The sequence below is a fragment of the Nerophis ophidion genome, linkage group LG04, assembly GCF_033978795.1.
Source record: "Nerophis ophidion isolate RoL-2023_Sa linkage group LG04, RoL_Noph_v1.0, whole genome shotgun sequence".
In the NCBI taxonomy this organism is placed as follows: Eukaryota; Metazoa; Chordata; class Actinopteri; order Syngnathiformes; family Syngnathidae; genus Nerophis; species Nerophis ophidion.
In genome coordinates, this window is record NC_084614.1 from 35,128,731 (window position 1) to 35,153,148 (window position 24,418).

Sequence of the window (24,418 nt, forward strand, 5' to 3'; positions counted from 1 at the left end):
CAGGTCGTTGTTAAAGTTGTTAGTGAGGTTATCAATAGAGCCCACATACTTTGGGAATGGTGCCATTACCGAGGGCAGTAGGTCAGCAAGAGTTGTCGTTGTGGCCGTATTAATGTTGCGGCTGCTATAGCAGTTATTAGTATTGTTAGTTTGCCGAACATGCGTCTGAACCTCGAATTTTATAAGGTAATGATCGGACAATACTTTAGTATACGGGAGTATCGTAACTTTGGAAACGGTGATACCCCTGACAAGCACTAGGTCTATCGTATTACCGTTGCGATGCGTGGGTTCATTTATTATTTGTGTGAGACCACAGCTCTCAATTATAGTCTGGAGCGCTACGCACGGTGGGTCCGATGGGGTATTCATATGGATATTAAAGTCCCCCGTTATGATTATAATATCGCCGTGTGTCACTAGATCAGGAACGAACTCTGAGAATTCATTGATAAAGTCCGAACAGGGCCCTGGGGGGCGGTAGATAACAGCCAGGTGTAGAGGCAGTGGTGTGACAGACCTCATAGTAAGCACGTCAAACGATTTATATTTATTATTTATGTTAGGACTAAGGTTAAAGTTTCCGTTGTATATTAGTGCGACCCCCTCCACCCCTTTTAAGAGGACGGGCAATATGCGCATGTGTAAAGACATGCCTCATTTAGCGCAAAAAAGTCGTTTGGTTTAAGCCAGGTTTCGCTGAGACCGATGACGTTAAGATTGTTGTCTCTGATAATATCATTAACTAACAACGTTTTGGGAGACAATGATCTTATGTTTAAAAAACATATATTATAGGTAGTGGGCTGTTTTAGGGAATTTTTGATCAAATTATCCGTAGTAGCAATATTAATAATGTTGTGTTTATTATGCCCAGTGCATTTAGTATAATTACAACCATATCTAGGAATTGATACGACGGGAATTTTCCGATTGTTTGATTGTTGCTTTGATAAACTGCACGCATCATGGTTAGCCACCTCAGTAACGGGAATTTTCCGATTGTTTGTTTGTTGCTTTGATAAACTGCACGCATCATAGTTAGCCACCTCAGTAAAACACATGTCCAACTCTGAAACACTCAAAGCAGAAAAAACTTGTTCTAATTTAACTGACTCCTTACCCAAACCAGTAGTCTCGCATCTTCCATTTAAATCCGGCTTCAGGATGGAGGGAAGTGGTGTTCTGTGGGGATTAGCCTTCTGCTTTGTTTTTAGCCCCGCTCGGCATCCGCGTTTCCGATCACACTGCTGGCGTCTGCTCCGTAGACGGCCCCCGCTGCTACTATACTCCCCTGCTTCACAGGCCGCTGGATGTAGCCGTCGAAGTATTCCCGTGCTGGTTAGCAGGTCTAGCAAGCACGCGTCTATCAGTCCAAAACGGCCCGATATGTCCACATCCAGAAGTGTCTGGCGGTCGTACGTGATCACGGAGTGACCACGATGTGAGCCAGCCATAAAGTTTGTAGAATTGTCCGGTATTTCTGCCAAATGTTCCATATTTAGCAGGAGCTCCTCGAGGTCGCAGCCCTTCCGGGCGCCGCCATCTTTAATTAATCGTATTTATTTACAATTAAGATTGCAAAAAAAGCAAAACGTGTGTTGTCTTACATAGGTATTGTGAATGATAGGCAAAATTCCAAAAATGTGCAGTTTCCCTTTAAAGTACAGTGTTTATTTTCATATATCCAAACACAGTGTTGCTGTTTAAACTGTGTACAATGTTAAAGTGGCCAAAATATTACCTATACTTTTTAAATAAAACCTCTGTTTTTAATCAATACTCAGGCCTTCTGCCCTTTTGTATTTTAATGTTAGTCTTTATGGTGGCACTTTGAGAGACACATCTTTTCTGAAGGGGTACTTGGTGAAAAAAGATTGGGAACCACCTATCTATATCATGCAACACTATACTGTATAATAAGATGTAAAATATTTGTGTTATGTAGCAAAGCAAATTTGTGCAATAACTAAAATATATCTTAGTAATATTCCGCCCGATTGTAGCTGACATAGGCGCCAGCGCCCCCCGCGACCCGAAAGGGAATAAGCGGTAGAAAATGGATGGATGGATGGATAATATATTTTTTAAAGGCCTACTGAAACCCAGTACTACCGACCACACAGTCGGATATTTTATATATCAATGATGAAATATTAACATTGCAAAACATGCCAATACGGCCTTTTTAGTTTACTAAATTGCAATTTTAAATTTCCCGCAAAGTGTCGTGTTGAAAACGTCGTGGTATGATGACTCATATGACGTGCGTTTGACGTCTCAGGTTGTAGTGGACATTATTTTCCAGCCCGATCCAAGCTATAAGTAGTCTGCTTTAATCGCATAATTAAACAGCATTCTGCACATCTGTGCTGCTGAATCTTTTGCAATTTGTTCAATGAATAATGGAGAAGTCAAAATAGAAAGATTGAGGTGGGAGCTTTTAGCCTTTAACCACACAAACACAGTCGGTGTTTCCTTGTTTAAAATTCCCGAAGGCGAAGCTTTACAATGGATCAGAGCGGTCAAGGGAACATGGATCCCGACCAAATGTCAACAAGCAGTTTTCGGTGAGAAAATTGTAATAAGTTTGCTCTTACTGGCGACATCGGCGACATCAGCGGAGCTTCCAGCAGCGTGACTTGCCTCAGAGACACTGGGTCAACACACGTACCCGTGGCCACACCCCTCCGACTTTAGGTACTATTTAATCTCACTAAAACACTAACACAATGGGCAGATAAGTGATTTTACAGAATTATCCTAGTAAATGTGTGTATCGCCTTTTTTTTTTTTTTCCTAGTCCTTTACCCTCAATATCCTCATCCACGAATCTTTCATCCGTGCTCAAATTAATGGGGAAATCGTCGCTTTCTCTTGCTGCTGGAGGCTCACATTATAAACAATGTGAGGATGTGAGGAGCCCTACAACCAGTGACGTCACACGCACATTGTTTGCTACTTCCAGTAAAGGCAAGGCTTTTTTATTAGCGACCTAAAGTTGCGAACTTTATCGTCGATGTTCTCTACTAAATCCTTTCAGCAAAAATATGGCAATATCGCAAAATGATCAAGTATGACAAATAGAATGGAACTGCTATCCCCGTTTAAATAAGAACATCTCATTTCAGTAGGCCTTTAAGAACGCCTGCCAATAAAAAACAAGCTGTAGGCCAAAAATGGTTCCTTGTACACATCTGGTATACAGTGTTTCTTTCTAGGAAAGTGCAACAGTAAGAATTTGAACAGCGTAAATGATCATTCATATTTTCATAAATGAAAGTGCGGCATTAATAGTTTCAACTTGTAGCTTCGTTTTCGGTCTTTAGTAGTAGACAAACAATGCAAGAGGGTCTTCAGGCTCTGGATTGTCCTTGGCAATAACACTAGCCAAGACTCATGTTAGCTAAAAGCTGTTTTCGTCTGCATACTAAAGATCTCACCTTCTGTGTAGAATGTCACGTATTTTCTTCTTCTTTTAGGTACATTACCTTGGCTTGTGGAAGTGCATCACATCGCTAAATGTACACTTCCTGTCCCTCACTTGAAATATGTAACGTGGTAAATTGGCACACAGCTCAATCGAACTAAAAAAATCTGAATATAAATAAATGACAGCTCTAATCCTACTATATATTGTCTATTAATATTTTTCTACAGAATTAGAAATCAAAATTTAAACCCAGTGAGTGAGTTCACTTTTTAATGACAAAATGTAAACACATGAATGTAAGTGATAAATGACCCATCATTTCTAAGATTTCAGAAGGGGTATGGTTAGAGTAGCTTTGAATCTTCCCTTTTCGGATGCGATAACTTGTGCATCACATGATGTTCTTTAAAGTAATTTGTTAGGCATTTTCGAAACAAACCATATTCGTGACCATACAAGCATGTACTCACATGAAGAACCAGGGTGCTTCTTGTCACACGGTCAATGGGTTTATAAAGAAGAGCTGTGTGGAGAGAAGAAGTCGGAGGTCACATTGGACTCATCAACAAACGAGACATGCAGTTGACCCTAACCTTTAAATGAATGTAATCTGAAAGATTCATGTGATCAACAAATCTGACACACACGCATACATACACACAAATTTGGCTTCCAGATGCAAGACCAGGTGTGAAGCACAGTCGCTTTGAAAAACATTGCAAGTTTAATTGATAAAACTCCCACAAACAGTAAAAAGGAGATGTGCAGGAAACAAGCTGACAACTGGCCACAGCATTGAATACAACTGCGCAAAACAACACTCGGATAAATTCTGCCTTTCCAAAGATATGATGGAGAATGGTTACAAACCTGGTTGTAAAAGTACGACTTTGAATGTTGAGGATTGTGCAGGCTTAGCAGAGGTCTAAACTAGTGGTTCGCAACCTTTTTTCAGTGATGTAACCCCTGTGAACATTTTTTTTTAATTCCAGTAGCCCTTAATCAGAGCAAAGCATTTTTGGTTGAAAAAAAGAGATGAAGAAGTAAAATACAGCACTATGTCATCAGTTTCTGATTTATCAAATTGTATAACAGTGCAAAATATTGCTCATTTGTAGTGGTCTTTCTTGAACTATTTGGAAAAAAAGATATAAAAATAACTAAAAACTTGTAGAAAAATAAACAAGTGATTGAATTATAAATAAAGACTTCTACACATAGAAGTAATCATCAACTTAAAATGCCCTCTTTGGGGGTTGTAATAGAGATCCATCTGGATTCATGAACTTAATTCTAAACATTTCTTCACAAAAAAAGAAATCTTTAACATCAATATTTATGAAACATGTCCACAAAAAAATCAAGCTGTCAACACTGAATATTGAATGGTTGCATTTCTTTTCACAGTTAATGAACTTACATTCATATTTTGTTGAAGTATTATTCAATAAATCTATTTATAAAGTATTTTTGAATTGTTGCTATTTTTAGAATATTTTTGTAAAAATCTCACGTACCCCTTGGCATACCTTCAAGTAACCCCAGGCGTACGCAAACTCCCATTTGAGAACGTTAGCGACATAATAACAAAATAACATGTGCTGTATAAAGTGGTACCCAGGGCTGTTGCTAGGAATTCTGAGCCCCCTGAAAGAATACTGGTGTGGGCCCTCGACTTTATTAATTGCTACCTTTTCTTGTTTTCCAGTGTTCTTAACAGTATCTGATGTAATACACCCAATTTTTTACCTTTTTTTTTTTAAACTATTAACCACTTAACAAGGTTATTATCATGTAAAACTATGTATTATTAGTTCTCTGATGGTTATTTTATTGTATTTAACAATCAAGCACTTATATCCAAAACAGTAAGTGTCCTGGCTCAAGATAGTCCACAGGTAAATATGTAGCATTTACTTAAATGTGCAAGTCAAACAAAGAGCACATTAAATATGTTGATATGAAACAAATATCAAAAACAACAAGACTTGTTTAATCTCTATTAAAGTTTAAAATGAGTTATGAAAAATGTAGCATATATTTTGCCATTATATAATTGAAATAGCCAAGGTGTTGATTAATGTCTTAGTCACTGCCAGTGTTACAACAGCTCACTAATAAACCAAAACAGCCAAGCAGTGACTACATCACTCACTCATCATCTAAGGCTCCATTGGACTGCTGGGAGTTAATGTTTGCTTGTTTGCTATGGGGTCAAACTCAGATGAAGCAGCCATTGTTGATTCTGGAACAGCAGCACATAAAGGTTTATTTTTCCACTAAATATATATCGCAAACATCAATAGTTATGTTTAATAAAAAACTGATGCAGAACCAAACTATTTTTTTGTCCAAAATCTAAATGGGCTACCATAGCTCTAAGTGGAGAGCTTCACTTTCCCTGACAACATTCTTTTTAAACATTCAAATGTCAGTATAAACTGTCCCAAATTCTAAATAATATTTTTTACTTTGTTGTTGTCAGCTATTATTGTGTCTTTTATTTTAAATTGCTATTAAAACAAATAACAATAACAACAAATCTATCTTTTTTGTATTCAGGCTATAAAATGTCACAACTAATAAAAATGTTTACATCACCACATTATACACAAAATTAGACCCATTACTCGTCTTGTGTGTGCGTTCGTGCGTGCGTGTTAGTTGTGAAGTCAAACGCTTATGCGTTGTCTCAAAATATTAACATCTGTTGTAGGGATGTATTAATAAACAACATCAATGGTATATACGGTAAAACTCCCAATGGTTAGTAAAACCATGATATAACTGCACTTTGATAAACTCGCAGATTGACTGACTGTGTTTATTTGCTTAAATGCTAGCATGAAAATAAGAAACAATAAGAAATGACATACCCCAATCTAAATGTATATATCAGATTGCTGTCTGAGCAGCAAAGCTATCTAATTGTGCACATCAAGTTCAAGAACAGAGTAGGACGCCACAATGCCCGCCAGAAAATATAAATACTAATAATAGATTTTATATGTTATGCACTTTTCATTAAATACATCTTAAAATGCTCCAGTTCAAACCAGTATTTTAAACAATAAAAGCTTAGCCATTAGAACAAATAAAATACAATGACTAAAACACAAAAAATATTGAGTTTTCTGGCAGTACTTTTTAAGCACATTACAGACTATCGTGATAATAATGAAAACCGTGATAATTTTGGTCATGATAACCATGATATGAATTACACATATCATTACATTCCTAATCTGTAGCCATGACCTCATGTTTGAAGGGCAAAAACAAGACAAAGATTGCAGTCAAAACAACCCACAAGGGCATACATAAGGGGCCTTTAAAACTGTCAATCAAAATGATCAAAAGGAGAGAATGTGGAGTGAACGAATGATGGGTTCTGAGTTCACTGTGAAGCGCTTTGAGTGTCTAGAAATGCCCTTTATAAATGTAATCCAAATATTGTTATTATTTCAAAGAAACCACTTGAGGGGCAAACCAGGTAAAACACAGATGTAACAAGGCTTCAGTATGCAGATCAGGTCATGTTCTGTTCCCAGGAAACCATAAAACACACCCATCAAGATCAGCAAACATTGCTCTTGGACAAGTTGCCTTTTTATGTATGCTTCTTTCACTCCCCTCCCTTCTCTTTCAACCATGATATGAAAGACTGAAACTCTCCCGGGACCAGGTTCAGATCTTCATCCATATTATCATGCACACATGCTCAGATGTAGGGTATATGCACATACAAACTGTACACACACTATCATCTACTGGACGAGGCCAGAGGGAATTTTCCCAGTGGCCTTGCTGGTGATCTTTGAAAATTCATTACACTCAAGCCAGCTTCTTTTCCTGTACACAGCACGTGCGTGTGTGTGTTTGTGCGTGCTCACCACAAGAACAGGGACATTCCATCGGCTTGCCTTTTCTATCTATAACTTCAATTAAAGATCAAATCATAAACATATTTTAGAAACACGATCATCAACGCCAATTATACTATCTCCTTGATAGCAGGAATGTAAACTTACAAGGTAAAAACACTGCAAGATCAGTGTGTAACTACTGATCAAAGCAAATGTGTCAAATAGCCAATTACTTTAGTGCTTTTTTTTAGACTATTGCTCAATGATGGGTAAAAATTAAATTTAAATGTATAATCTATTGTGGAATGTTCTGAACTCCTGTTTTGATCGTGGTGTTTTATTGAGCAGAATAATTTTACAGTGGGGGAGTTGTAAAAATGAGATTTTAAAGTGGTTGAAGTGGTTAATGAAGTGTTTTTAATATTATAAATATGCAATATTTTAACTGTGTTATAGTGAGTGACATATATCATAAATTTTTTCGGTGGCCTGCAAAATATAGATTTTACTCTACCTGTTATGCCCTCCATCATACACACATTATAAATAGGTCTGTGAATGTAGATTGTTGACAGTCAGACAAAAAATGTCATTCTGTTACAGATCATCCATGAGTGAGATCAGCTAATACCAACACTGATCACATGTATTAAATCTACATTTTTCAACTGAAAAATGATGAGTGCTATTGACAGTTTCGTTTAACAATATCAACACAATATTTAAACCAGTTCCTTATTCTATGTTATTACATAAAACTGTCTGAGACAACAGTACACAGTAACAAAACAAAATCAATAGCTACTATCTATCCATCCATCCATTTTCTGCCGCTTGTCCTTCTCTGGGTTGCAAGGGGACTGGAGCCTATCCCAGCTGCACTCGGGCAGAAAGCAAGGTACACCATGGACAAGTTGCCACCTCATCGAAGGGCCAGCACAGATAGACAGACAACATTCACACACACACTAGGGCCATTTTAATGTTGCTAATCAATCTGTCCTATTACTCATTTAAATAATCTGGATTTTGCCGTCAAAGTCCCCCTGTGTCCAGGGAACTATTCCCTATATTTGTACACATGAACAAAAACAAGAAAGAAACACAAATATCCATTTACTCACTGTACTATTGGTCATATACTGACACTACCCTTGGTATCGACACCATCTATTTTTAGATTGATCCAGCTTCCTCTTAAGTGCCGTGTACAGACTATGACAATGCTGACACACAAACAGTCGTTATACTATCCTCTTTCTACTTGTTAATTTCCTATTATTAACTGCTTACTTTTCTGCTGCAACATGGTTCCATCTACACTTTTTAAACTTTATTAAGCACTTGTTTATTGGTGTTGTTTAAAACTAGCATTGTGGCTAGCTTATCTACTAGCATTCGTGCTCTTGGCTTGCTTTCAATCTGCAACATGTTTAGCCTTGTCCTTCAGTGATAATTATTGATAACGATGCATAAAATATAAAGAAATTCAGTTCATTTGCCGTAATGGAGGTGATTGTTATTAGTTAAGGGGAGCGGCTCCACACTGTGTATGGAGATAGATAAATAGCTGGGTTACTAAAAAAAAACAAACAGTGTCAGTCAGAAGGGATCGGCATTAAAAACCATTAATCAGAAATATCGATAACATACTTTTAACGAAAACGGTCCGATACTGCTCGGTGAACAATCGATCAGCACATTCCTACTCGTAACCTTGCTTCTTAACATGCTTTTGTGCACCTGGTCTACCAGAGAATAAGAAGGGCTCCAACTTAGCAACATTGTCTCTATATTTAACCCTTCGAGGGTGTTTTTCTTGAAAAAGCTAATAATGAGAAATAAAGCAACTTTTTACATATTTTAGACACATTTGGCAAACAACAATAAAAAAAAAACACTTGTTGTTCCTCGCAATGGGCAGCTGGTCTTGCTCAACATATCTAAAAGCACTCACAGGCCTAAAACATAAAAAACAAAAAGCAAGAGAAGAAAAACTGTCTTTGTTAATATTTTTTAAGTTCTTTGCTCACATGACCAATTATGAAAAATACATGACAAAATCAACTACTACCATTCTTCCAAGCAGCCTGACGTTGCAGATGGATTGCAGTCCTGTAGGAAACGCAGTAGATGGACATATATACCCTACATTGCCAAAAGTATTTGGCCACCTGCCTTGACTCACATATGAACTTGTAGCGCCATCCCATTACTAACCCATTGGGTTTAACATGATGTCGGTCCACCTTTTACAGTTAATACAGCGTTGACTACTCTGGGAAGGGTGTCCACAAGGTTGCGGAGTGTGTTTTTAGGAATTTTTGACCATTCTTCCGAAAGCGCATTGGTGAGGTCACACACTGATGTTGGTCGAGAAGGCCTCGCTCTCAAACTTTGTTCTATTTAAATCCAAAGGTGTTCCATCGGGTTCAGGTCAGGACTCTGTGCAGACCAGTCAAGTTCATCCACACCAGACTCTATCATCCGTGTCTTTATGGACCTTGCTTTGTGCACTGGTGCACAGTCATATTGAAAGAGGAAGGGGCCCGCTCCAAACTGTTTCCACAAGGTTGGGAGCATGGAAGTGTCCAAAATGTTTTGGTATCTTGGGGCATTCAAAGTTCCTTTCACTGGAACTAAGGGGCCAAGCCCAACTCCTGAAAAACAACCCCACACCATATTTCCTCCTCCACCAAATTTCACAATCGGCTGAATGCAGTCCGAAATGTACCGTTCTCCTGGAAAACTCCAAACCCAGACTTGTCCATCAGATTGCCAGATTGAACAGCGTGATTCATCACTCCAGAGAACGTGTCTCCACTGCTCTAGAGTCCAGTGGTGACATGCTTTACACCACTGCATCTGGCGCTTTGCATTGGACTTGGTGATGTTTGGCTCAGATGTAGCTGCTTAGCCATGGAAACCCATTCCATGACGTTCTCTGCGTACTGTACGTGGGCTAATTGAAAGGTCACATGAAGTTTGGAGCTCTGTAGCAACTGATTGTGCAGAAAGTCGGCGACCTCTTTGCACTATGCGCTTCAACATCCGCTGACCCCTCTCTGGTGCAGCCATCTTCTTAATGTAACTGCACATTGTGTGGTGTTTTTTGTGTTCTCCCTGTCATCTCTATTTTTCAGTTTCTTTCCTCAGTCTAATTGTCCCCAACAAGGCACACCTGCTACTTATCACTTCCCGGTAGCATATAAGCTCGTCACCGCCAGCTGGTCCTTGCCGGTTATTGTTTCTTGTACCACGCACTTACATTTTCCTACTCTGATTCTGCTGCCCTCGTATTGCCTTTTCTTATTCATGTTAACCTTGACCTTGTTGTGTTTGGTTTCCTAGTCTCAGTGTTTTAAGAGGACTCCGCTTCTCTCTGCTTCCAAAGCTCCCCTTTTTGTGGACCTCATAGACACAGAAGTCCTTTAATAAATTTAAGTAGTTGTTCACTTCAGCACCTGTCCTTGTCCACCCTAACGTGTCCACTAAATTTTTTGTCGAGGTTGATGCTTCCGACTACGGCGTGGGAGCTGTTCTTTCCCAGCGCTCTACCTCCGACCAGAGGCTGCACCCCTGTGCCTTCTTCTCAAGCCGCCTGACTCCTGCGGAACGCAACTACGACATTGGTAATAGAGAACTACTCGCAGTTGTCTTAGCGCTGCAGGAATGGAGGCACTGGCTGGAGGGCTCGGAGATTCCATTTGTTGTGTTCACGGAGTACAAGAATCTGGCATACATCCGCACTGCTCAACGGCTAAACCCAAGGCAGGCTAGGTGGGCGTTATTTTTCGCCAGGTTCAATTTTACCATAACCTTCCGACCCGGCTCCCAGATCGGTAAGCCTGACGCCTTGTCTAGGATGTACGCCTGCCCCGAGGAGGAGGCCAAGATTGAGATCATCATCCCTCCGTCACAAGTGCTGGGAGCACTACAGTGGGACATCGAGGGTCACGTCAGTGAGGGACTCAAGAATATTTCATCTCTTAAGAACTGTCCTCAGGGGCGCTTATATGTCATTCCAAAACTCCGTCCGGAGGTCTTGAACTGGGGCCACAACTCCAAGATCGCCTGCCACCCAGGCATCACTCGTACTGCTTTCCTCCTAGCCCAGCGCTTCTGGTGTATCTGCCTGTTCCACCTGTGCCCGCAATAAAGGCTTCCCATCGGGCACCAGCTGGCCTTCTACGGCCATTACCCATACACTGCCGCCCGTTGTCCCATGTGGTGTTGGACTTCGTCACAGGACTTCCACCATCGAATTGCAACACCATAATATTGACGTTGGTGGACCGCTTTTCCAAGATAGCCCATTTCATCCCCCTTCCCAAGATGCCCTCGGCACTCGAGACGGCAGACTTGCTAACACACCACGTGTTCCGGCTGTATGGTATCCCGGTGGATGTGGTCTCGGACAGAGGACCACAATTTTCTTTGACAGTTTGGAAGGCTTTTTGCAATTCGTTGGGAGCATCACCGAACCTTTCTTCTGGGTACCACCCACAGACTAACGGTCAGACTGAGCGCACCAATCAGGATCTGGAGGCTACCATCCGCTGCGTTTTCCACCAGCAGCCGGCCTCCCGGGCACTTGTTCTACCTTGGATAAAGTACTCTCACAATACACTCATCGGCTCTGCTACAGGTATGTCTCCATTCCACTCCGCCTACGGGTACCAACCTCCTGCTTTTCCTGCCCTGGAATCTGAGGTCGCTGTTCCATTGGTTGCTGCCCACCTGCACCGCACAAGACAGGCCTGGCAGATTACCCGGTCCGCACTGTCACGCACCTCGGAGCGCGACCAGCCTCTCGCCAACAGCCGCCGCAGCACGGCACCGGATTACAATCCCGGTCAGAAGGTATGGCTGTCATCCCGTGATTTACCTCTCCAAGTTTCCTCCAAAAAACTGCAGCCACGATTTATTGGACCTCTTCGGTTCGACAACAACCTTCCGGACTCTCTCAAGATCCATCCTTCTTTCCAAGTCTCCCTACTCAAGCCTGTGTCCTCCAGTCCCTTGAGTCCTCCAGAGGTGCCTCCTCCTCCTACCAGGCTTATCGATGGACACCAGGCGTTCACGGTCAAGGCAATTCTCGACGTGAGGAGAAGGGGCATGGGTTTCCAGTATCTGGTCGACTGGGAGAGTTGCAGCCCCGAGGACCGATCTTTGGTCTCGCGGTCTTTTATCCTTGATCCTTCCCTCTTAACTGCTTTTTATGAACGTTTTCCCGAGAAGCCAGGTGAGCCGCCAGGTGGCGTCCATTAAGGGTAGCATATAAGCTAGTCACCGCCAGCTCTCCCGTCCAAAGGCAAAACATAGTAACTCACGTCTAGCTGATTTTGAGAAAACAAAGGAAAACCAATCTATCTTGATGCAGTCTTACAAAGATCTACAAAGGCATCAAACGTATAGATGTTTTCTTGAGCTTTCATTTTCTTGCCGATTGAGCCATGGATCGAATCTGCTCTCATGAACGTGTGCCCTTTCTTCAGATATTTTATCACAATCTCGGGTGGGCCCCATTCTGCGTTTGCACATTGGGCAAGAGCCGTGTACAGCGTCCAGTTTTTATTTTGACCTCCAAAGTCATCTGCCCAAAAGAGTATGCAAGGGGAAGAATCAAGAACAATACATTTAATGAAGGTGCTTCTAACGTCCTGGGCCAATCTTCCAAATATCCCCTTGTGCCATAATATCACATAATCAGGTTGACCGTCGGCCCCCATTCGTGCTAATGTTTCATTAAAGACAATAAGGCAACTGACAAAGAAGCTTTGATTGGTCCCTTGAGATACTAGGTTTTTCTGTTGTATCTACGCGGTTATGTGGTAGTTGCTAGGTCCTGCCATGCGCGTAACAGCTTACTTACAGAACAAATTCCAATTTTGCATACACTAATGTAAAGCATATCACCTAGGAACTCCAAAATTATTATCAGCTCAGTTTTGACCAAAATTGAGTTACTGGGTTTTGCATTTGAACGGGAGAGCTGGTCCCTGCCGGTTATTGTTTCCTGTACCCCGTACTTACATGTGCCTACTCCAATTCTGCTGCCCTGGTATATTTCTTTTCTTATTCATGTTAATCTTGACCTCGTTTTGTTTTGTTTCCTGGTCTCCATGTTTTAAGAGGATTCCTTTTACTGCGCTCAGTGCGTTCTGGCCTGTTTTCCTCCGCCGACCACTGAAGATACGACATTTGTTAATTACCCTATGGTGTGCACTTTTGCCCCATCACCCTTAGTTACTATTTTGGATTTATTAAATATTTTCATTTTTTGCTACAACCTTGCCTTCATTCTCTGCATCCACCCTTGAACATTACCTAACACATTGTCCTTCAAATAAACAAATACATAGAGTACAGACATACATACGTGGCCTACCACTTTGTGGCTGAGTTGCAGTTGTTCACAAACTCTTCTATTTTATTATAATAAAGTCGACATTTGACTTTGGAATATTTAGGAGCAAGGAAATTTCACGACTGGATTTGTTGCACAGATGGAATTCTATGACAGTTCCACGTTGGAAATCACTGAGCTTCTGAGAGCTGCCCATTATTCACAAATGTTTGGAGAAACAGTCTCCATGCCTAAGTGCTAGATTTTATACACCTGTGGCCGGGCCTAGTGGTTAGGACACCTGATTCTGATCATTTGAATGGGTGGCCAAACACTTCTGGCAAAATAGTGTATGTATATATGTTTACAACATTAATTTGTTGACAAGTGTGCCCATTGACCAGTGCTGATTAAGGATGAAGTGGACATAGTCCTTGAATATACGTATATAAGTGTATGAGGGACATAAAGATCCCATTGAGAAGAGGGCGAATGGAAATTGTGGGGATATAACACACATATAAGATGAATAAGAATAAGACAAGTGCATATTTGTAAATATGTAGTAGAGGGTGTGTAAGATGCTATTTGAATCAATTTCACAGGAGAAGGACGGAAACATTACAGATGACTAGGATGACAGATTCGCTTTGTGTGCAAACTTAAATAAGTTAGATAATTCACTTTGCTGGGATACACTCAAATAACTGAATCTGAATGAATAAAGGTGCACACAGAAGGTAACAAGTTAAAAAGCTCTTCTGTGTAATTGTAATTAAAGATATAATACTGTATATGAAAATGTATTAGATTTGAAACCAACATACGGCATGGGTTGTACTGTGTTGCTCTCTTTCAGTCAAGTATTCTTTAAGCACCTTGCAAAAAAAATATCCAGGTTTTTTGTTTAAATTGCTTTTTCTGAGTAGTTATTGTGATATCGTAAAACAGTAAATAGTCCAAGTTTGACAAAACAGATTGCAACTAAATTTGCCACATTATAGTTGTGCATGGACCACGCAAAGTCCAAGCATGATGGAGCTCTGTGTTCTGTATTTATCATTACTCAAATGGCTTATGGCTGTAGTTAGTGATAAACGATACTAATGATATCCAAAGTAAAACTACCTACGGTTAGCATTACCATTTTAAATCAAAATGATCGAAAAACTGTGATCAATAACTGCACTTTGATATACTGGCACCAGCTCGCAGGCCAAAAATGCCAACATGAAATCAAGAGTGATTACAGCCTTTCCCCATTAGAAAACAACATACCCCAATCTAAACTTACATTAACACATTGCTGTCTGAGCAACTAAGCTATTTAATTGCACACCTACAAAATGTGCTCACTTAAAACAGAGTGATCGTTCTCTACTTAAGAGTAATACGAGACGTTGGTGTTAAAGGATTGCTGAACAGAGTAAGACGCCACAATGCCCACAAGAAATAATAGATAATGATAATATATTTGATTTGTTGCACACTTTTCATTTAAGTCAATTGTAAAGTACTACAGTACAAACCAATATTTAAAACAATAAAAGCTTAGCCATTAAAACAGATAAATCACTGACTAAAACGCGATCAGTTAAGCATAATAAACACAAAACATGAAAAACTGGGGGTTTTCTAGCAGTGTGTCTTCTGAAAATTGTGTTTTTGAGCATATTCAACGATACTGCAATAATAAATATCAGATATATTACATTTTCGTGTCCTAACATCCCAAGGTAAACATCCTATGATAATTATAGCATTGCCCAAATTAAGCTAATGGTGACCAAATAAGGATGATTTTGTGTCCATTTCCACCATAAACTTAACATTATGCTCATCCATTTCTCACACCTGTAGTAGAAGCAAACCATCTCTCACATAGAGTAAACTACCACTACCACAATACAGCAACTTCTAGGTTAAGACAAATGCATATTTAGAGTCTGAAACTTAAATATGCAAAACTTTAGTATCTTTATGGAAAACATTAAACGACAGATATAGGAACCGATTAGCTTGTCCACAGCAGCTGAAAATAAGGAGGCAGACTCTGATTATATCAAATCTCCTGTCTAATAAATGACATCACAGGGCACAAAAATTCACTATTCAAAAGGTCAGTACAAGCGTTAGCGTCTCACCGTACGTGCAGTTACAACAAACTCTGAAGACCAGAAGTACCTCCATCTTCCTCGTCTCCTCTCTACACTATGTCCTCCTGCATACTCCCTACTTTTCAGGCGCCGAGCCGGCGAGAGAGAGAGAGAGAGAGAGTGTGTGTGTGTGTGTGTGTGTGTGTGTGTGTGTGTGTGTGTGTGTGTGTGTGTGTGTGTGTGTGTGTGTGTGTGTGTGTGTGTGTGTGTGTGTGTGTGTGTGTGCGTGTGCGTGTGCGTGTGTGTGTGCGTGTGCCGCGGCTGCATGCAAAAGTAGAAGGGGGCAGGACTATAGTCTTAAAGTTCCCAAAACCCATTAATGCACATTGAGAGGCAACTTACCCTCCATTGTGACTGTTGTGGTCGAGTCTTTAGAGTCTTTAGGTCCTTTTACTTTCAGGTTCTAGAAGACAAAAAGGAGTGTACAGATGATTTTGACTTTGTCATGTGGATAGAGAAGACATAGAAACAGGGTTACCCAAACCTTTTCACTTGAGGGTCGCATCCAGAAAAATTAAATGATACCAGGGTCACTTGGATACATTTTGTACATTAAAGTACCAGTAGATTGGAAAAATAATTGACTTTATATGCTTGATTGTGTCTCATTGTATCCATTAAGCCATATCCAATCGTATTTACAATCCGCAAAGTATGTGAAAATACATCTAAATATCACAAAATGCCACAAATTCAATCAGCCATTTTTAATATTCTGCTCTGAACACCTATTCAGAACACTAATTCCAGAGATGAACGTTAGCAGATCAGTCATACTGGAAATTCGCCAAAATTAGAAAAGCATGTATGGAGAGATGTGCTGTATATCATTTATAATTCTTATATGAGCTATAAACACAAATGTTTTGCCTTTTTTATGCATTCTATGGAGGTGTAAATAAAAAGTCCGTTAGCAAATTGGAATAAATGGGGGCTCTCTTTTTTGCCCACAAAATGCTTTAATAACTATTCAAAACCCGCCAACAACACTCCATATAGATCTCATGATCTGAATCTTAACCAAATATTAGTAATGCTATTATAGGTGCTAATGCAGAAAAAGTATTTTTAGCATTGATAACCGATAGAGAACTATAGTTTCTCCTGCACTGCACACAAGGAGAGACTTCAACGCACTTATAAAATTAAATTGAAGATGGCAGTAATGCAAGATGTATGGATGGAAACTGCCTTAATGCTATAAAGAAAAAGAAGCTTAAGCAGCACTGCAGCATTGAGCTGGCGATGTGTTGTTGGCAGCCGTTTCTACTAATGCTGCATCGCGTTTTGGCTCGTCAAAGTTATTCTAGTTTATCAATCGATCATCAATCAATATTTATTTGTACAGCCCTAAATCACAAGTGTCTCAAAGGGCTGCACAAACCAAAACGACATCCTCGGTAGAGCCGACTTAAGGGCAAGGAGAAACTCCCCCCAGTGGGACGTCGGTGACAGTGACAATGATGTCTATGAGAAACCTTGGAGAGGTTATAAATCATGCCACTCATCTGGATAATAGGAGGATTTAGCCATGGACTTAAAAGTGGTTCATCTGTGACATTTAATTCAAACCCAGAGATGGAGACAAACACACAGCCACAGTAGACAGTGTCAGCAGCAACTTTTTCAACCCGTCGTGTGGATTAAAATGAATAAAAATTCTAGACGGGAAGATATGGACACCCTATCAATTGTTATCACAGTGAGAGCAGTGATTGTACAGTAAGCTATCCTTTTATTATGTTTGTAATTTTCATTTCTTGATTAGCACTTAACAATACTGCTACATGATGGTTAGTGTTCTATTAAAGCTGGATCTGTTTAGCACAGCTTCTAAAACTTGTAACCTAACCTCTGTATATTCAGGATCAAAAATATAAGGTTCTGGACCATCATTTGTCCTAAAGTAGTCGTTATTTGCTTCCACAAAGTTTGCATGAATTGTTGTTGGTATGAAAGGGATCTGTGGTTACTACCTCTACGTTACGTGATCAAAATGGCTCGGAAATCTCCGTGTGATTGATACAATTTTGATATCTACTCGGAAACTTTGTCAGTCTTTCGGTGTCATACATCAGATATATATTATAACGGGTATTCCAGCAGCCCCCGCAACCCTGATAGGGAGAAGCGGTAGAAAATAGATAGATGGATGGGCTTCAATATAGAGGCAACTTGTCTTTCCACTCTATTAATATTTTAAAGATGCTAAAACCACTCAAATGTAAGTCAAAATATTCTGAGCTATTCCAACTAATTGTAGCTTTGTGGTATAAGCAAGAAGGCAAATTAGTGTAATAAATATTACATTTAATTAGAAATATAGTCATTTTATTTTCACAATACCCTAGAGGGTGAAAAAGGCGTATCTATTTTTGTAAAGGTTAATATTTTTATACATGTCTTGTATTGAATTATATTAAATGGTGAAAATATACCTAATGTAGCCAGTGAGTAATGAGTTTATAAATGCTGGAAAGATCAATTTAGGTCTGAATTGAGATTCTTATTTCTTACGATTCTAAATTGAAAATTTTTTAAGAATCAAAATTCAAAGAGATTTTACTCTTATCTTATTCTGTGCATATGCCTTATACATTAAAGATAGGTACCGGATTTGGTGTAATACTTTCATAGACACTGACGGAATTTTGTCTGCACTGTACTACCAGGAATCGATTCACTTAAGCTCAAACAGTGCCATATTTCTATAACTTTTTCGCACATGACTTCAAGTCTTGGCCAACTCAACCATCTGGCGGGTAAAAAAGTACTCAGTGCAGACTTAGTCTGATTGCCTTTAAGTAATGTTTGCATTTTTCATGCCAACAAAGCGAGTATGCCATACAGAAAAGGCTTAAACGGACATTAAGGCTCTACTTTAAATTAGATTTGAATTACACATGCTACTGATTAGCATTAGCTGAAATTTCAACACCTCCAAAATTGGTAATGAAAACTAAAACTAAGATGCATGTTACAATTTAACAGCTCGTGTATACAAAGTAGGCCTACGCTGATAACAAATTTTGCTCGACGATATACTGACCTGCAAATTTTGCCGACATATGATATAATTTCCATTATTTTTTGCAACCAAATTAACCACTAATGTAATGACATTACTTAAAAATAATGAAAGTATACCATTTAAAATGTAATTGACTTGTATTTCTTGTACATTTCAAACAAACGTTTAAATACAAAGTTGAAAAAAAAAAATTCTAAAAAAAAATTAAATATACTGTCTGTAAGGAAAAGTTTGCACTTGTATAAAAATAGGTTATGTCTCTGTTAAAGAGGGTATGGGGGAACCTCAAATTATACACAACGAACCAATATAAATGTGTTCAAAAACCGCACATTCTTTATGTTTAGTGTGAATATTGTAGCGCAGTTGTTTAAACAGTAATGTGCTTATACAAGTTAAAATTGGGGATGTTAATGTATGTTGTTTACATGTTAGCATTTAAGCTAGCTAGAAAGCTAGCACTTTGTGAGTTTGTCCGTATCAAATGGCAGTTATTAATGACGGTTCTTTGATCATTTTAATTTATTACGGTAATAGTAACTGTCGAAAGTTTTAAAGCAGTTATCACTAAACTGTTTATTTGTAATACCAACGCCCACAGCCGCAGAAAAATAAGCTAAAGAGTGACCGCTCTCGCTGAATACACACATTAAAAACATAGACTTCGATATGAATGTAAGAACTGCGACCCGCCTCGCCTCAAACAGTCCAAGACACTTGATAAAGAAAGGACAGGATGATTCACCCCCTTCTTTTCATTCCGCTGGGGCGTAAACCCGCACAGCTGATGAAACCGATGAAAAGCGTGAATGCTCTTGAAGCATGCACATGGTGATTTATCAATGCGGGAAAACGTAATTTTCATTTATTGTCTGTTAATTGACTTATCGAATATCGGCCCAGGCCAAGTAATAAGTACAATACTTACAGTATAAGTTAGAGTGTCCGACCTGAGATCGGTAGGTTGTGAGTTCAAACCCCGGCCGAGTCATAACAAAGACTATAAAAATGGGACCCATTTCCTCCCTGCTTGGCACTCAGCATTAAGGGTTGGAATTGGGGGTTAAATCACCAAAAATGATTCCCTGGCGTGGCACTGCTGCTGCCCACTGCTCCCCTCACCTCCCAGGGGGTTATCAAGGGTGATGGGTCAAATGCAGAGAATAATTTCGCCACATCTAGTGTGTGTTTGTAAATCATTGGTACTTTAACATTTAACTTCATAAACAACCGGGGGCACCGACATAGATTCAGCTAAATGGGAAAGACTACTCCTTCACAAGGCAACACATCGTAGCCTATACACTACTACCATCTAACATCTTGGAATCACAACTACATGCAAAGAATACTTGCAAATGAAATGCTGAAGTTTAGGAAATCAATATATAACAACTCGACACCACGGTTATCAATATTACCCCACTGTTAGATTTGTAAATACTTCTGTATATATTAGTGAAAAACATTTTACAAATAATACCTGAACACACAAGTACTGAAAATTGGTATTGTTGAGTACCGGTTTTGATTCCCAGGTACCGGGAAATGGTACCTTATTGATTCAAATGTGAAAGGTGCCCATCCTAGTTATATGGAAGCAGCCAAAAGGAGCTTTTGTATCCTGTAACCTGTTTTATAATTTTGTATTCTGTGTTATAATTTATAAAGCAAATAATATATTGCTAAAATTTGTTTGAATCTGGAATTGTGTTGAATCCAGAATCAATTTGAATTTGAATGGTGAGTTGTTATAAGAGTCACATTCACAGTGGTTGTTTTGCATAAAATTATACCACACTAAACCATTCTATATTCCAGCTTACTTTGAGGATTACTAAAGGTTGAATGTACAGGTGGTCTTTATTTTGTGGTACAATATTTGGTGGTTAAGAACAATTTCTGTGCATGTGGCAGAAGAATACAGTACATATTGTACACAGTCATACGTAGTCACACTCGCTACACTAAGGAACGACAACATCCCTTGTTCCCTTTATTATTTATTACTATTAAATTGTATTCTTGTATATTATTATTTTATGAATGTATTTTCTCATTTCTTCATCTGTGAGTAACTTAGGTGTTAAGTAGCAGTTTTGACTTACGCTAGAGTCAACCTGCATCACTGACGTGTCATCTGAGGACCACATGTAATGTATTTAGCATATTACTCAGCTGAAATGTTTGTGAATACCCATTTTTAAAGTTGACAAATAATTGGGTAATTCTTACAAGCTTTTGAAAACCATGGATTACCTCTGAGGTATTATTCATAAGTCAAAAGGTACCTCTGATATCTTCTGGAACTGGCTGTTGGCCTGGTTGCACTTTTCCGCCGTCTCAAGTGCCACCTTGTAGTTGTCAACAAAGGCCTTGTAAACTCCCAACTGGCTGGCCTGGGACAAAAAAAGGGGGAACAATGGGATTAGGATTGTTTCATGTCGAATGAAAACAAAATAAACGGGAATAAGACATCATAATTGTTTGATTTATTACCTCAAAAGTATTTACATACAGTGGGACCTCATAAGTCAAATGACCCTCATGTCTTATAATTTTGTATGTAAACAGAATTTTAGGAAAAAATATGACACAGAAGTTACACAAATGAAACCCCAGTTCTGCAAGATCTATGCGAATCTCACAAAACCCTCTGCAAAAAAACTGGACTTTCCTGACTGCTTCGTAAGATATGGCTGGTCCATAGTAATATCAAAAGCAGATGAGAATAAAGAAGTTTTATAGTGGCAACATTGTTTCAAAATGCAACTCAGAAGTTGACCAGCTTCTCAAAACAAATTTGGTTTAGCCCAGTGGCTCCACTGTATTATTTAGTAGGGCACAAGAGTACAAAGTGTGGCTCAGGGGCCATTTTCAGCCCACAGCTAATTTTTTACTTTACTTTTTTATTACTCTTATTTTAATTTATATAGATGTAAATTGTGCACACTTTCTTTGCGGCTGGTTTTGGGGCAGCTTGGTGTATTACCTTATTCCGATAACTTGCATTGATTATAATCATACAAGATTCACAGTACAGTGCTAATAAATTACACAACTTCGAACTTACATAGTGAAGGAAAAAGTCCTGCTCTCTTTCCAATACCAATTGAAAGTGGTAAGTTTTTAGCTTTTTATTTGTCATGCTTCCATGCTCGCTTTTATACACTTTACAAGAAATACATTGGAGTTCACTCCGTAGCTCACGAGCTTGTATGCACTAGTTTTCTGAGACTCTCGTTTTGTAAGCACAGGCAGGATGGACCAGCACTTTTATTGTGAAGACAGGAACTGTGCTGTCCGCCTTTACAGCTTTGACGGCTGGTACGGAAAAAGAGTCTGTTGAGATAAAAAGTGCCTCTCTCATGCCTGCCGGTGTTTTTTTTTCTTCATACTGAGCTTGAAGCAGCAAAATATGAAAAATGTATGTTTTTCATATTGTGCAGTACCTTTGGAAACCCCATTGGGGTTGCGGATCCCCTGTTGTGGACCTCTGATCGAGAAGACCGCAGACAAAACAAGTTATTTTTTCTCTCAGTTCATATGTTTCCATGCAATAGCATTTTGTTAAAAACAAAAACAGGGACTTGTCCAGAATGCAGCTGGGATAAGCTCCAGCCACCCATGTGATCCCGAGAGGGACAATCGGTAGAAAATGGATGGATGGATAATCACAAAAACAATTAATGTGAGTAAATAACAAGGAAATAGTGAGTCAAAGTTTATAGCCCAATATGCACAAGCTAATTACAATATCCTATTGCCTCTGTGCTGCAGTTCTTTCCTTCCAATTTCCTTTTTTTTTTCCTATTTATTAACAATCCTAGTCGGCCACACAAGTCACGCTTTGTAAACCAAGCTTTAGACTGGAGCCAAATGAATATGCATCATGCTGTAAAGGCTTGCATGTGCGTCATTTTCAAGCAGAACATTTGGATCCAACTGAATAGAGGGACTTCTTTTATTTTCCCTTCCTTCCTCTTCCCGTAAGATTGCTATGTAGAAAATCAAGTCCTATTTAAGATTTTAAAGCGGCTACTTTGATACATACTTCATTAAACCAAACCAGAGAACCAAGCATGAACGCATTAAAACATTCATGATGGCTGTGTTAAATCATCCTTAACTTTATTCTAAAAAGAATTTTGTAAATTGGATGATGCAATTAAATCCCAAGCTGCAGCTGACACCCCTTTTTTAAGATGTGACAAAAGTGAGATAAGGCTGAGCTGTCTTCTATTCCAAGACTGTTTTCACTAATGTTGCCCCTTTGTGTTCCTCGGGGGGGCGAACATGCTGCTGACAAGAGCAACAGGGGACAGGCCAACCAATGACTGTGCCATCTGCACTGTGGTTCTGCCTCTCTGACTAAACGATACACGCCGCCACTTGATACACCCGAGCACACAGCACAGATGGGGGCTGAAGACTACACTAATGGGTGTCGCGTCTTTAGGTCACAACTGCGAGGAGGTTGACATACTGTACAAGAGGTGTGAGAAAAGTTCCAGCACTTCTTGATCGCATTCTTTGATGTTGGAGCATCCATTGTCCACTGCAAGTTTGTGTTACAGGGCCAGATAATCAACCAGCAGTTCTGAGAGACATTCTACAGCGTTTGCTATGCTCAGTGCGCGACAAGAGGTGAGAGTCGTGGCAGGACAGCACAAGGCTGCTTCACCATGGCAACGCACCCGCTCATAGTCCCTTACGCATACAACCGTTCAAGGCTGAGAAAACATTTCCAAGGCAGACCAGCTTTCATAATGCAGACGACATTAAGATGGTCGTGACGATGGAACTGTAGAGCTGTCAAAATCCCCCTCGCAACCACACAAGCACAAACACTCAAAGAGACAGCGGTCTAAGATCATGATAAGGCGTCAATCTCACTACTTCACAAACATTTGTACTAAACAGAACTCAACATCAAAAATAACAACGGGGTGTTTATAGTTAAAAAATATCAGAATTGGGGCCGATATTTTCCTTTTTAACAGTTTTTTCCCACAGCCTTGTTCCATTGTTTACAGGACTAATTACTGTACTCACGTGAAAATTTCCTTCACAAGGGATGCACGCTAAGGGAAACACAATTACATTTTCATATTCCTTGTTACGAACACGTAGGAGTTGCCTGAATTCCCGGAGGGTGCTTGTCTTGGCAGAACACAAACTCGAACTTGAGCCTCCTGTAACGAGCACTTCACCCAGAAGTCGCTTACAACTCGTAAGATAACCAAACTGTTATTGTAAGAACAAACACTGAGGAACTCTTTTTAACAGATCAACATACTACGGACAGACTAAGTTCAACAGCCCAGTAAGGCAATTAGTCTAGGAGAAAGATCTCTGATATAAAATACCCCTTCCAACCCGCACCAAGCCAGCGTGGAAGGTGTAGGCTAATAACCAGCATGAAAAGTACGCCAAATGGCAGAAACATGCTGAGGCATTCGTCCAGCAGTGGACCGACAACGGCTGATGATGATACCAAGGAAAGAGATAAGCTAGCTTTTACGACAGCAAAAACGTGTTTGAGTTAATGCACAACACTAATCTGTACTGACTGAAAAACAT

General features: G+C 39.5%; 1 protein-coding gene across 3 annotated transcripts in view; it reads right to left on the reverse strand.

The window, feature by feature from the left end:
* Window positions 1-24,418, reverse strand: part of abr (ABR activator of RhoGEF and GTPase) — a 257,716-nt gene that overhangs the window by 102,483 nt on the left and 130,815 nt on the right. For all 3 annotated transcript variants that reach the window (XM_061897920.1, XM_061897921.1, XM_061897923.1), the window contains 3 exons: window positions 21,127-21,234; window positions 16,147-16,207; window positions 3,904-3,956 (listed from right to left, as the gene is read on the reverse strand). In XM_061897920.1, the coding sequence (XP_061753904.1) occupies window positions 3,904-3,956; window positions 16,147-16,207; window positions 21,127-21,234 (222 nt within the window). The remainder of the gene's footprint in view (window positions 1-3,903; window positions 3,957-16,146; window positions 16,208-21,126; window positions 21,235-24,418) is intronic.